Source organism: Camelina sativa, chromosome 8 (assembly GCF_030686135.1).
Source record: "Camelina sativa cultivar CO46 ecotype springtype chromosome 8, ASM3068613v1".
Lineage (NCBI taxonomy): Eukaryota > Viridiplantae > Streptophyta > Magnoliopsida > Brassicales > Brassicaceae > Camelina > Camelina sativa.
In genome coordinates this window covers 21,764,155-21,778,922 of record NC_141887.1, presented here as the reverse complement: position 1 = coordinate 21,778,922, position 14,768 = coordinate 21,764,155, and the positions used below count along the sequence as shown (strand labels likewise).

General features: G+C 34.6%; 1 protein-coding gene across 1 annotated transcript; it reads right to left on the bottom strand.

Moving 5' to 3' along the window:
- Positions 1–6,089: 6,089 nt before the first annotated feature.
- LOC104709680 (uncharacterized) lies at positions 6,090–9,109 on the bottom strand. The gene is made up of 9 exons (XM_010426252.2): positions 9,055–9,109; positions 8,829–8,953; positions 8,696–8,746; positions 8,524–8,589; positions 8,272–8,394; positions 7,898–7,992; positions 7,446–7,774; positions 6,553–7,369; positions 6,090–6,333 (listed from the first exon to the last, which is right to left on the bottom strand). The coding sequence occupies exons 1-9, from the start codon at positions 9,107–9,109 to the stop codon at positions 6,090–6,092; spliced, it is 1,905 nt and encodes a 634-aa protein (XP_010424554.2).
- Between the last annotated feature and the right edge of the window lie 5,659 nt (positions 9,110–14,768).

Sequence of the window (14,768 nt, the reverse complement as noted above, 5' to 3'; positions counted from 1 at the left end):
CAAAGATATTTCAATGTTTAGTTTACAAGGAGATTTAATTTTTTTGTGTTTTTACTGTGACACTATTCTAGAAAAATGTTAAGTTACTACTTTCCGATTATTCAGTAAATAGCGTTTGACATCTTTGCAGAATTAGCATATACTTCGTTTAAGTTTAGGTATTTACATGAATTTTAAAAACGTTGTTTATCTTTTTCGAATCCTTTTAAAAACCTTTTAAAAACCTTTTAAAAACCTTTTAAAAACCACTTGTAAATCCTATAAAATTCATTGAAATACCAAACTAAAGACTTTTAAACCTTTTAAAATCCGTTTTAAAACGTTTGTAAAACCTTTTAAATGGTGTTAACACTATAAAACGTAATTTATATTTTAAAAGGTTTTACAATGTTTTTTTCTTATAAGGGTGAAAGCCCTAGGCCTAGGCCCAATTGTAAAAATATAACCCCCTGTATCATATATCCTAAAAAGTCACATATTCCTCTTCCAAAAAGTACAGTTTTCCGTCTGGGAGGTTGAAAATCGCGAAATTCACTCAAATCTGTATTTGCTTAAATTGGGTTCTCGATTTTGTCGGATTGCAGACATAAAGTCGTCGGATTGAAACTGGGAGTCGGCTGATTGGGTACTCGAGGACTTCAAATTGTCATTTTCTTCGTCGAATTACGGACTCTTCTTCTCCCTCGTTTTTCCTCTCAGTCCTCACTTCAAATTCGTCATCTCTTCTTCTCCCATCTGTAAGTTTGGTTCGGAACTTAATTTTGACTTCAATTTCTATTACAATTTGAATTTTTATGATGTTTTGGTGAATTCAGAATTCGAAGGTTGGAAATTGATCAATGTCTTTAAAAAGTTTTATATTGGTTTTAAAATAGGATTTTTAAAAGGATTTTAAAAGAATGTGAAGGGGTTTTAAAAGGAATCTTGGGTGCATGGCATGAATATGTTCTTCTCTATAAACAATGTTGACAGGTTTTGCGATATGAGTATTTTTGAAGATTCTGCGAAGAAACTGTTCTTCCCAAAAAGATTAATCACGCCAGGCAAAGAGGGAGATACATTAGAGAGAGTAACTAAATATTCTTCTGAGAAAGCTGTTTTGGCAACTGTAGAGGGAGCATTAAAAAAATGAGTTCAAGAAGTTAGAGGAATCTTTCTTGGATCCAATTATAGAATTTGTTAATCGGAAAGAAATCAACTTCTCGAGTCAACTGGTCTACCACTTACTACAGAGGAGGATTTTGTCTGCGAAAAATGAGCTCTGGTTTGCATTTGATGATCAACCTATGCGATTTTCGCTAAGGGAATTCGTCATTACAACAGGCCTTCCGGTAGGTATTGTTCCATCAGGTACTGTTACATCAAAAAAATATTTGTGGATGAATAATAAAATGTCCTGCAAAGATCTTCGTCGTACTTTGCAATTTAAAGGAAAAGACATGAAACCTGATGAAAGAATTCGATTAGGTGCTTTGTTACTAGTGGAAGGGATATTGATAGCACAAAATCCAGTATTTCGATTTCCCTTAAAGATTTTTAAGAGAGCCAGTAGTTTTGAGAATTTTTGCAAGTATCCTTGGGGTGAAATTGCTTATGAATCGTTAGTGATAGGCGTGAAAAAAATGAATGTGGGATCGTTGGCAAAGATACAGTATGGTATGACTGGCTTTCCATTTGCAATCCAAATCTGGGCGTTATCTTCAGTTCGCTAGTTAGGGGAACAATTTGGTGTTAGGGAAAGCATTTCAAGCCAAAATTAACATCTCCCACTGATCTTGCAATGACAAATGACAAAATCCCCACAATTCAATGAAATAAAATTTGTTCTTGAGGCTGGCAAGGTACTAATACTTCTCTAGAACTATTTTTTTGTTTTCCAATAGTTTTAAAAAACATTGTAAAACCTTTTAAAATAGTGTTATTAACATAATTTGGATTTACAATGTGTTTAAAATGGTTTACAGACTTTACAACGGATTTACAAGGAATTTCGAGAATTATAAAAGAGTTTTAAAAGGTTTTACAATATCTGTAATAGACTTTTGAGATATAATATGAATCGATTTATCTTTGCAGGTTGAAGTGAAAACAATTGTTGGTGATCCCGATGAATATAGCCATTTGGTTATGCCACATAATGATGAAGACAAGGATTTTTATGAAGTTGTTAAACTTGTAATCCAAGGCTATAGGATGACTAAGGAGGAATGGATTCAAGGATGGATTCAAGTTGAAAAAGGAGAACAAAATCAAAACAAACGTGTCAGAGAAGCTTTTGGGCCATCATTGAATCAAACTAACAAAAAAAAAAGAATATCTTGTAGTGGAAAAATTGACATGATTTTAAAAACATGTCAACTTATTCACAAAAGAATAGTGAGACTGGAGAGTTATGTGGGGATCACTACTGTTGCTGCAACACCACAGTGGGAATCAAGGGCATTTGAAGAAGAGGAAGTACCAGCCTCTGCAACTGCCTTTCAAGAAGAAGAAGTACCAGCCTCTCCAACTGCCTTTCAAGAAGAGGAAGTACCAGCCTCTGCAACTGCCTTTCAAGAAGAGGAAGTACGAGCCTCTTCCACCGATTTTGAAGAAGAGGAAGTACCAGCTTCTCCAAGTGAATTTGTAAGTGAAAAAAAAAAACTTAATTCCTTTTAAAATCATTTTAAAAGTGTTTTAAAGAGTTTTTTAACAAAACCATATTAAATTGTTTTACAAGTGTTAACAATGGTTTAAAAGGGTTTTCGATGGTTTGAAAAAAAAAACTTAATTCCTTTTAAAATCGTTTTAAAAGTGTTTAAACGAGTTTTTAACAAAATCATATAATAGTTTTTAAAAGTTTTGCTAGTGTTTTAAATAGTATTAAACAAAATTTACAACATTTCTAGGTACCTAAAGAAGAGAATCAAGATTATCAACATGAGAAACAAACTGACTTGAGAGAGGACCCAAGTGTTATTCCTGAAGAAATTACCCAATATACTAATGAAAATGATCCACAAGAGGAGGATATGAACAATGATAAGGTATGTGTTACTTGAATATGATCGAGTAATTTTAAAACCCTTGTAAAAACGTATTTGAAAATAATTTACATATGGTTAATGAAAATATAATTATTTATGCAGGATGAGAAGCCTAACAATGCTGATGATGTAGACTCAAGCCAACAAGAAGCGTACATTGTTATATCGGATGACGAAGAGTGTATTAATATTTCAGATATTAATGTAGACCCAAGCCAAGAAGAAGCTCCCACTCAACAAGAAGACCCAAGCCAAGAAGAAGCTCCCACTCAACAAGAAGACCCAAGCCGACAAGAAGCTCCCACTCAACAAGAAGATCCAAGCCAACAAGAAGCTCCCACTCAAACAAGAACACACCAGCCAAGAAATGAGCAATTGTAAGTTATTGAATTCTTTATTATAGATGATTTGTTCTTTTTAAAATGACATATAATATTTTTTTTCTTATGTTTGTATTAGTGCAAACGCCTTCTACGCAGGAAAACACTATAAGTGATGAAGAAATGAAACAAATCGAGGCAGTTATAAGTCGTTGGATACTCGGGGACGTCAAAATATGCTTTCTCCAATGGATGAAGTAAGTTTGAAAAAATCATATACTTGTTATCATAGGCGTTAATACTAACAAAAGTTTTTCTCATGGATTTGGAAACTAAAGAAGATGTAATTAGCAAGGAAGGCAATGTTAATTCTTCATTCTGACAAAATTCCTAAAGATGTTACTCCACAAATGAGATACCTCGGTACCCGAATGTTTTCAACATTAAAGGTTAGTGAACCTCGACGTTTGTTAGATTTAATGCACATTTTACTGTTATTTAATATTAACTTAAATTTTTCTTTTCTTTTGCAGGAGTACAGGGACAAATACTTCGAGAAAAATCCATAATTTGCAGAATTAGCAAATATCTAGGTTATGCAAGTTTGCATCTTGCTGGTATATAAACGTGATCACATCAAGAAGAATAATAAATGGCAAAATATTTCAATATTTAGTTTGCAAGTAGATTTTAAAAATTTGTCTTTTTAATGTTAAGTTACTTCTTTTCGCTTGTAAAACCTTTTAAATGGTGTTAATCCTATAACTGTTTGGTTTTACAAGAGTATATATGATTTACAAGAGTATATATGGTTTTAGAAAGTTTTAAAAGGTTTTTCAAGCTGTTTATAATGATATAAAATAGTACGACTTGCTTTTCTAAAAGGCTTTACAAGTTGTTTATAATGTTTTAGAAGAGTATATATGGTTTTTAGAAAGCTTTAAAAGGTTTTACAAGTTGTTTATAATGATATAAAACAGTATGACTTGCTTTTTTAAAAGGCTTTACAAATTGTTTATAATGTTTTAAAACAGTAAAATCTGGAAAAAAAATTGTTTGAAAATGGAGTTTACAACATAACAGACTGAAATATTTTATTAAAAAGAACAAATATAAGTTGAATTATTCAAGATTTGAAAAATAGATTTGAACTATTTAGGATCATATTTCAGTTTGCTCCCCCAGCGTATTTGTTTGTCATCTCTCTTGCCGTCTCTTCAAACCCTGCCCTATCGGTTTTGTAGAGGTTGGCAAGATTTTTATTGACCTGGTCCTCATCATCAATTTCTGGTTCCATCAACTTCTCCACTATTGTCTTGAAAAGCCAAATAATCGGCATTGGATGCCAATATGTGGACTTCAACACTCTTAGGTATATAGCACCTCTTTCTGATATGTTTGGGTGGAAAAATTTTGTTTTGAAACAAACCTGCATTAATAAGAAATTATATTTAAAAAACTATTGAGTGGCTGCAAAAAGAGGAGTCCTAATACACATGCTTGCTAAATAAAAGAGAGTATACTCAAAACAAATATCTTTGGGGGATTATTTGGGTAATCACACGGAAAGTAAATACTCATTTCAAACACTCCCCCTTCATATGGGGTGTTCACCGGTTCGATTAAAGTAGCCTCCCACTTGAAAATGCTGTCATCAACAATTACTAACAAAAAGGCAAACACACTCAATCTCTTTTATCCTTGACAGTAAAACAAAACTAATCTGAAGATGTAGGCGTTTACCTGCTGTGACATTTGTCGAATGATCCTTGTTCAAAGATTTCAAGGCATGCCTTAGATGGCTTGAAGAAAATTGCGACATTTCTGACGGATTGAAGGAAAAAGGTAATAGAAATTGAGGACTTTGAGAGATGGTTTTTACGTTTTTGTGAGACAAAGGTTTGATTTGTAAGTCAAGAGCAAAAACTATTTATAATACGCGAAGCATCGCTTTGGTTTACGAAAAGTACCCCTTCAACGCGTAATTATAACAGAAGTGGTACTTTTCGTAAACTAAAGCGACGCTTCACGTATTACCCCTTCAAACAATTACGGTTTTAAGAGCCTCTTTGCTGTTTCGAAATCTTACCCCTTCGCTGTTTCAAAAGCGACTCTTCGCGTAATACCCCTTCAATCGTCTTCCACAAAACAAACTTAAGCGATTCGAAATCAAAAGTGGAGCACTGTTTCTCTCTGGGCTTGGGGTAACCGCGAAAATCCTTTGTAGTATCTTGATTTATCTCCGTCGATGTTCGTAATAAACATTACTAATTGTGCCAATCAATTACGTTTTCATTTTACTGTTTGGTATCCTTTCAGAGGGTGGGCCAAAAAAACTAAATCCGAAAAGCCGAACAAAAGTAATGGATTGAGTGCCAATCAATTAAGGTTTTTAAAAGGTTTTACAACATTTTAAAAGGTTTTTAAATGGTTTTACAAAAGTATATATAATTTTTTAAAGAAATTTACAGTTTTTTAAATGATTTTAAACAGATTTACAAGAGTATATATGATTTACAAGAGTGTATATATGGTTTTAACAGGTTTTAAAAGGTTTTACAAGTTGTTTATAATGATTTAAAACAGTACGACTTGCTTTTGTAAAGGCATTACAAGTTGTTTATAATATTTTAAATCAGTAAAATCTGGAAAAAAAATCAAAGAAAATGGAGTTTACAACACCACAGACTGAAATATTTTATTAAAAAGAACAAATTCAAGTTGAATTAAAAGAGAGAGAGAGTTAGATAGCAGCTACACAACTAGATTTGTTGTGTCCACACTGACCACACCTACTGTATTTGTATTGTTTTGAATTTGTCTTAGCCTTTCCATGCTCCCATGAACTAGCTATTCTCTTTTTCTTTCGCCTGCCACTAGCTATACGAGTAGAAGGTGGCCGAATAGAAGTACTAACACTCTCTGGAACCTCCCAATACTCCATATCACCTACTGGGTGAATGCTCTCTGAATATCCTAAACGCCATCTGTAAAACAAAAAGAGGAAGATAAGACTTATAGAACTTTGATAAACCTTTGAAAAACCTTGTAAAACATTGAAAAACCTTTTTAAAACTACTTATAAACAACTTGTAAAACCTTTTAAAACATTGTAAAAACCTGTCGGATCCGTTACTTTAGCAACCTTTTCAAAACCCAATTAAAGAAGAGAGTTATAACCTTTCAGTGAAATGATAATCATCAACAAACATGTTTCATTGAGATTGACATGTTTGTCAGCAGCAGCAATTCCATGTGCACAAGGGAATTTGTCAATATCAAACATACAACATGTGCATTTCCTTGTGTCCAAATTCACCACATTCGTCTTTAAACCTGCTTTAACCTCGAAGACATTTTCATTTACTTGACAAACTTCAAGCCAGCAGGTAGTATTATTATAAGATGCATTCATCTTATTCCCAACATTTGGAGTAACAGCATATGGATGTCGACAGCTCTCCTCACGTCGTTCATTAAACCACCTAGTCAAAATAGACCTGATTGTCTCAAACAGGTAGACAATTGGATACTTGCGAGTCTCTTTTAACAAGGAGTTAATGGACTCGGCACAATTAGATGTCATGATGTTGTACCAGTTAGAAGGAGAATATGCACGTGACCATTTCCTAATATCAGCTTGCCAAAGATATTCTCCAAGTTCCGGATCACCATTAGAAATTTGACTGAACAAATAATCAAAATCATATTGAGTGTAAGCTCTTGAAGCATCATGAACAACTGGAAGAAGAGAAGCAGAAGCTCTAAATCGTGTTTTCAGGTTTTTTTGCAAGTGGAAAGTGCAGATCCCATGATGAGCATGTACATAATTTACTGAAAGCGCAGTTGCTATTGAAGAAGCCCGATCAAACACGAAAACTAGATCTTTTTCGTCAGGAATAATAGTCTTCAAACACCGCAAAAACCAATCCCATGATGCATCATTATCATAATCAACAACGGCAAAAGCAATAGGATATAACTGAAAATTACCATCCTGAGCTGATGCAGCAAGCAAAGTCCCTTTAAATTTTGATTTCACATTTTGATATCAAATGGACGCCAACAATAGAAATAACTTTTCTCATCAACTTAAAACCTCTAATTGATGCACCAAAAGCCAGAAAAGCGTATCTAAACTTATTATCATAATCAGCTTTGATGTAAGTGATAGTACCTGGATTCTTCTTTTCTATCATGTGGAACCAACTCGGTAAAACCTCATAACTATCAGCAGGTAAACCCCTAGCAAGTTCTGATGCATGTTCTTGAGCTTTCCATGCTTTTGAGTACAAGACACCAACTCCATGGTCATTCCTAAAAATTTCCATGAGCTGTTTAGGTCTGAGAGGAAGCTTTCCTCCTGCAAAATGGTTACTAACCAAACCATCCAAAGTCCTTGCAGATGCTTGGCGATGATTAACATTCCTTAAAGCAGAGTCACAGTTGTGCTAACTAATACACTTTCGAACAAAAAAGCTATATGATGCTTTAACCTTAGTTGCATGTAGCCTCCAACTACATTTTTCATTAATACAATGAAGAACATACCTCTTGTTGTCTGAATTAAAAGTATGAAACTCAAAACTATGCTTGACTGCATACATCCGCATCTGACTTCTCATTTCTGTTTTGTCTTTGAATAACTTCCCACAAAACAGTGAACCAACATCGATTAGACCAGTTGAGTGTGAAGAACCAGAGGTTGTCATGTTACAAGGAACACTCTCCACATATGGATTTGGTATTGGTTGAGCCTGAAAGTACAAATCAATGAATTTTTAAAAGATTTGTAAAGTATTTAAAAGGTTTTACAAGTGATTTCAAAGGATTTAATAAGGTTTACAACTGTTTTCAAAGGTTTTTTAAAATGTTCAAATGGATTTACCAAAGGTTTTAAAAGGGGTAATGTCATTGTAAGTTACCTGACTATGAGTAGCAGTAGCAGTAAAATCATCATCGGAGCTAGTATGTTGACTTGAATAAGCAACAGGAGAACAATAAAAACGAGGAACACTCTCGACATATGAATTTGGTATTGGTTGACCCTGAAAGTATAAGTATTTAAAAGGTTTTACAAGTGATTTCAAAGGATTTAATAAGGTTTACAACTGTTTTCAAAGATTTTTAAAAGGGGTTGAAAAGGCAATTAAAACATTTATGCCATTGTAAGTTACCTGAGTATGAGTAGCAGTAGAAACATCGATAGCATTCCCAACAAACAGATTTGAGCTAGTTTGATCCTGAAAGGAGATGTAAAGTATTTAAAATGTTTTACAAGTGTTTTCAAAGGATTTTATAAAGTTTTGTAAGCAAAAAATAATTAAAAATTATAAAGTAGAAAGTTACCTGAGTAACAGCAGTAACACTCTCAATAAAAGGAGTAGAGCTAGGTTGGCCCTGATAAAGAAACATTCGTCAAATCAGTTACTTTTCTAAAACAATATTAGAAAGAATAAGAGAATGAGTTTACTAAAAATACCTGCTCAACAGTCACACAAAAATCCTCAACAATAACACATAGATAAAGAACTCCTCCACTTTGCGCATATTTGAGTTTAAAAGCTTCAAGCTGCCTATCATTTCTAATAAAGATAGGAATACTACCTATGGTAGCAAACATAGCAGGCAATGTATATAACTAAGCTTTAAACATTGTGCATGAATATCAATGTCAAAATCTTCTAATAAGATCTTTACCAACTCACTAAATCTAGTATTCTCATCAATGTTAATCAAAGAAGCTCCCTTTTCATTATCCATCTCAAATTCCCAATGAATGTTGTTGTTCAACTTCCACAATCCACATAATAAATACAATTCAATCATTTGTACACCCAAACAAGTCCTGAGAAAACAAACCAATATCACGAATTACAAAACTACATTAAAAGAAGAGAGATCCCAACAACTATATCATAGAACAACAATAGATATCCAAAGATCTAATAAAGGACTTTATAATCACGAACAGATCTAAAGAACAAGTGCTTAAGACTTAAAAAAATTCTGACATCAAATTTGAAATCGAAACAACAATCTAATAGCTAACACAAAATTGAAATTGAAATCAAAATTAAAATTCAGAAAACAAGCTTACACGATGGGAGAAGAAGAGACGACGAAGTAAAAGAGAGGACTAAGACGACAGGAGAAGCAGTAACAACGGCGAATGAGAGATGCGACCGGAGAAGGAGAGATATGACCGGAGAAGGAGAGATACGACCGGAGAAGGAGTGATGCGACCGGAGAAGGATAGATGACGATGGAGAAGGATAGATGACGACGGAGAAGAAGAGACGAAGACGAATATGGTCGACGACGGAGACGGAGAAGGTCAAATAAGATTGTCGGTATAATTATAAAAAAAGGTCAAAATTGTCTTTACGAAATAAAAGAGGGGTAGAATTAAAAATGGCCACCAGAAGGGGCATTTTTAGAAAGGGGTATCAAAGAAGGGGCATTAGTAAGAAATTCTCTAGAATTAAAATCTAATTTTATTATCATGTAATGTACAAAGAAATTGTATTACAAGATGGAGTGTGGGAATTTTAATATTTTGAATACAACTTAAAATTTCACATATTTTTCTTACATTTGCATTAATAAGCAGGCCTAATCATGTTTGTAGTTTAAAATTTTAGTTTAACAAGATTAAGTTAATAAGTTCATAATCAACAAATATTATTGACAAAAATATCTAAGTAAATCATTTTAGAACAAATTACTCAGATGTTATAGAAAAGTAAGTGTAACATCCGCAAACTGAAATCCCGGTTTAGGGGATGCATCGGTCGATGCAAGGTTATTTTGTGAGGTTCGAGTTTAAGTTAAACGCTGTGTTTTGGGTTAGGAAAACCCTTAGGTCGTGTTTAAAAGGGAGTTTTGTCGTCATTAGGCGAGTATAGCCGTTTCTGGAAAAAAATTAGGAAGAGAGAAAAGGAGTTATTGCTGTTCTTGAGGTTTTTGGGAGATTTGAGCAGGTTTCTGCATAGATCTGTAGCTGGGATCGTTGTAGGAACTTCCTAGAAGCGTAGTTGTAATACCCCGTACTAAATCTAAAAATATACGGGAAGGACGCGAACAAGACTTTTCGACCAAGGAGGGAAATAAACCAAAGGAGTAAAAGATTGGTTAAAAACCAAAGGAACAACGATGATTGAAGCTCAGTAGAAGGAATCCAGAGCACTTGTCCCGACAGATTATTACTCAGAAAAATAATGTGACTGCGTCTTTTGCAGTAAGATAGCCGAACGACCTAGCCGAGAAGAAATTGTTGAAGAAGAGAATTTCTAAGAAAGAATAGAGTCAATCAGTAGCCAAGAGGGCTGACATCAAAAAGCTCTGCAAAGATTATTTAAGGATCAGCGCTAAGGTTCAACAGGAGCCGATAGCCGTTTAGCGAGAGACGCTATTTTTCCGGTAATTAGTCCAGCGACTAAGAATCAGTTTGGTAGGAAGAAATGAAGCATTCAGTGGGCTAAGGCATATGATTAAATCAGAAAAGACGCTTGAAAGGTTTTAGTCAAGAAGAATTAGTCAGTTTTCAGATTTCCAGAGAATTGACCCAGAAGCTACTCAGAAGAGCGCTAAGGAGCAGAATTAGAATTTTGTGCTAAGGTCAAGCATAAAATAAATTAAGAGGACCTTGAAGAAGTTGAGGATGCTATAGCAAGAAGTAGAAAATCAAGTTGAAGCTTAGAATAATTTTCTTTTAGAAAATCAAGTAGCTAGAGGCTCTTTTAGCCGATCACCGAAAGGAAAAGTGAAACGGTTAAATTTATTTGAGCTTGAGGATTCTAGGGAAGCTTAAGGATGATAAAATAGGGTATTTTATCTTGAAAAATCAGAGTTTTCTTGGAGGAATTATATTTAGGGCAATGTCACATAAAACTGGTCGAAACGGGATATTTTCAGCGAGAAACGGTTAACGGTTTGTGAGAGTGGGACTTGGAATCAGTTGGGAGAGTTTGATTGGTCAATAAGAGACCAATTGGTTTGTTCTTAGCCAATAAAATAGGATGAGGGCGTGGTTGAGCTGTAATGCCATGTGTTGGCATAGGAATTAGATAAGTATGGTCAAAAACGGAATGGCGAGATGTGATTGGCCGAGAACTGAGCGAAAAACACTTGTTTAGGTGACTAATGAACCTCATCACCGACCCTAGATGAGCATAAATACCCACCCATCGTTCATTAGCTTAAGTAAACCCAAAATTTACCTAAAACCTTAGTTAAAGTTCTTTGTTTGTTCTTGGAGATAAGGGAAGTCTCCAAGTAGCTCAAGGAGTTTTCAAAGAAGGATAGCAAGGTTGTAGGTAAGTAGCCTAGTCTTAGTTCAGTTTCCTTTCTAGCTTTTATTTTTAGATCCTAGCCTAAGCGGATTTTGATGATGCGAAATCCAGAGCTTTCGAGTTCGCGCGGATCTAGCTAGTCGGAGACGTGAACGAAGCCAAGTTTCAGCTTAAACCTGTGAGTACCGAACACATGTGAAGTAGCACATGTCTAGGATTTATTTCCTTAATTTCTGTGAGGTTAAGTTCGGTTTTTGTTTGCTTGTGTGGTTGCTGTGTTTATTATCGTAATTTCTTAGGGTATGTGTTGCATGTTAGGGTCATGTTCTATTTTGGTATAGTTCAGGATCATTATTGTGTGTTTAGTTTGATGTGGTTATTATTGTGAGATTTGTTTGTTGTGAGTATTTTAGATGTTAGTATAATCGGTTATGCTATCGTTATAGCCGTTATGCTGCTCGTTTCTTGCGAGTCAATAATTGGTAGTTATTGACGAGCTTGAGTTGCTTTGTTTGATGTTGTGTTTTATTTGTTATTTATTAGGATAGGAAGCATTTTAGTTTGTTGTGTGTTGTTGTGTTAGTCTTGCTTGTGCATGGCTAATGTTTGTTTGATTGATTGTTAGTTTATGTTGCAAGTATTCTTAGTTTTTAGAGATACTTGTATTTTTTGGGTTAAGTCATTAGTCTTGTTAAGACTTGCTAAGGCGATAACGTGATTGTCCCAATGGCACGGAGTGGTTAGCTACCAACGAGCACTACTTGACGAAGTAGTAAATTTTACCGTAAGGGAATAGGTCCCTTATACACGGTTTTAGGAAAGGGATGTGATCCTTCTAGCCTTTTTGGCTAAGGGTCGGGGAAGCATTGCCTGATGGGAAATCCATATCGTAGAAGATTAAAGACCTTAAGGCAAAGTGGAAAAGTTTATTAGTATCATACAAGTGGTAATGTGAGTCGTTGTGCAGGTACTTTGTATTTGAGTACTTTAGCTTCTTTAAGCATTTGTTTGATTGCGTGATTCTATGATTTATCTTAATGCATGCGTTGCTTGCATTAGTTGCTTGTTTGTTGATAGAGTCCTAGTTGGGGTGTTGTTTAGAGGGTAGTGATATGCTCAAATTTACCCTATAGCTACTCTCTCAAATTAAGAGATCAATTGTAGTACTTAGGGATCGTATCCACAAGGACTCTAGATCACACAATAGATTTAATAATCTTTTAATTATGCTAAACAGAAATATTAATTTAAAAGCAATGCAAAAACAGAATTCAAAAGTGTTGTAAATTCAGGAATTAAAAACGCTAGGCCTAGGGAATTTCTCAGGAATTTATGAAATATTAAATCAATCAAGAAATTATGATTCAAGCAATTAAGATCAGATCTAGAACTCTAAACTCTTTTGTAAAATAAATCAGTTCTCACTGCAAATATTATCTAAATTTAAAACCAGAAAATCCAAATCTCTTTGCAAAATTCTAGGTAATATATTAGCTTTAAAAACAAGTTTAGATTGTTCAAAAAATCACTAAATCAAATCTCTTTGCATAAAGTAATTTTGCTCATCAAAAGGTTTTATCAGGAAAATCAATTATATTCTCATATCAATTTATTTTCCTAGGTATTAATTCTAGGTTATCAATCAAGAATTAATATGAAGAACAACCTAAGATAAAGATCTAGAAAGATAAAGAATCCTAAAAATAACAGATCTAATAAATCATAAAAAACCCTATGAAAAGCCTTTAACCTAACAAGAGATCTACTCAGACATAATTGCAAGAACACAAATCATGAATAAAATAGATAGCATTAAGAGATAAAAAGAAGTAGAAAAGGAGTTCTGAATCTTCTCTAGAAGGAGTCTTGATTCTTCTCTCCAAAATCTCTCTAAATTTCTCAGGGATTTCTCTCTCAAAAGGTTGCAGGAAAAATAAAGGTTAGGTCTAAACAATGACTATAAAAATCCTATATATATTCCTAAAACACGTCCAGGGACTAATGATGCAAATATGGAAACTTTGGGGCAGTTTTGTAAATTTTCAAAACTTGTGAGAAAACTTTCGATTCTTCTTGTGGCTCTGCATCGATCGACACCATCACTTGCATCGACCGATGCAAGTCTCTGAACTTGTCTCCCAACTTCATAGCTTAGCCCCAATGCTTGATTAAGCTCCAAATCTTCCTATTTAGCTATGTTAAGCTCTCATCCATGCTAAATCCTATAAAGACTCAAAAGACTCTAAAAATACCAAAAAGACTCTACAAATAAGACTTATATCATGGCTAAAAACACCTAAAAACCATGATATATCAGTTAGTTAGGCGGACTCACATGAGTAATCTTAGATTACTCATGATGCTACCTTTTGTTTTTGTAGGTATTCCTTTTAGGTAAACCCCTAGCTGCCGCGGTGATCATAGGCTGCCCAGTTGGGGAAACACATTCGTTTACCTTTTGATTCTGTTATTTCTTCTGTTTCTGAACCTTTTGAAATAATTCATTCTGATGTCTGGACCTCACCGGTTTCCAGCATCACGGGTTTCAAAAGTTATGTTATTTACATTGATCAATTTACTCATTTTCTTTGGGTTTTTCCTTTACGTAAAAAATCTGATGTCTTCTCTACATTTTTACAATTCATGGCTTATGTCTCTAATCAATTTGGCCGCAGCATAAAAGCATTGCAATGCGACAATGGTGGTGAATATCAAAACAACACTTTCCTCTCCCATCTCCCACAACATGGCATCGTTCCTCGCTTATCTTGCCCTCATACTTCCCAACAAAATGGCAAAGCAGAGCGTACGCTCCAAACACTTAACAATTGAGTTCGTTCTCTGCTTTTCCAAGCGTCCATGCCACCTTCCTATTGGGTAGAAGCCCTCATGACGGCTACTCACCTCTTCAATATCCTCCCCTCATCCTCCATCAACAATGACACACCTTATACCAAGCTTTTTCGCAAGCCCACCGCCTACACTCACCTTCGAGTCTTCGGTTGCTTATGCTATCCCAATCTCCTTCCCATCACATCACACAAATTAGCTCCTCGTTCCACCGCATGTGTCTTCCTTGGATATCCTACCAATCACAAAGGATACCGATGTCTTGATCTTCAAACTCG

Bases quoted from the DNA above. Each gene is read 5' to 3' on its own strand.
- LOC104709680 (XM_010426252.2), bottom strand. From the start codon at position 9,109: ATGGATAATGAAAAGGGAGCTTCTTTGATTAACATTGATGAGAATACT. The intron at 7,993-8,271 runs GTAACTTACAAT...TTTTGTGGGAAG, and splicing joins CTACTGCTACTCATAGTCAG to TTATTCAAAGACAAAACAGA. The intron at 6,334-6,552 runs GTTGATGATTAT...TTTGTTTTACAG, and splicing joins AATCTCAATGAAACATGTTT to ATGGCGTTTAGGATATTCAG.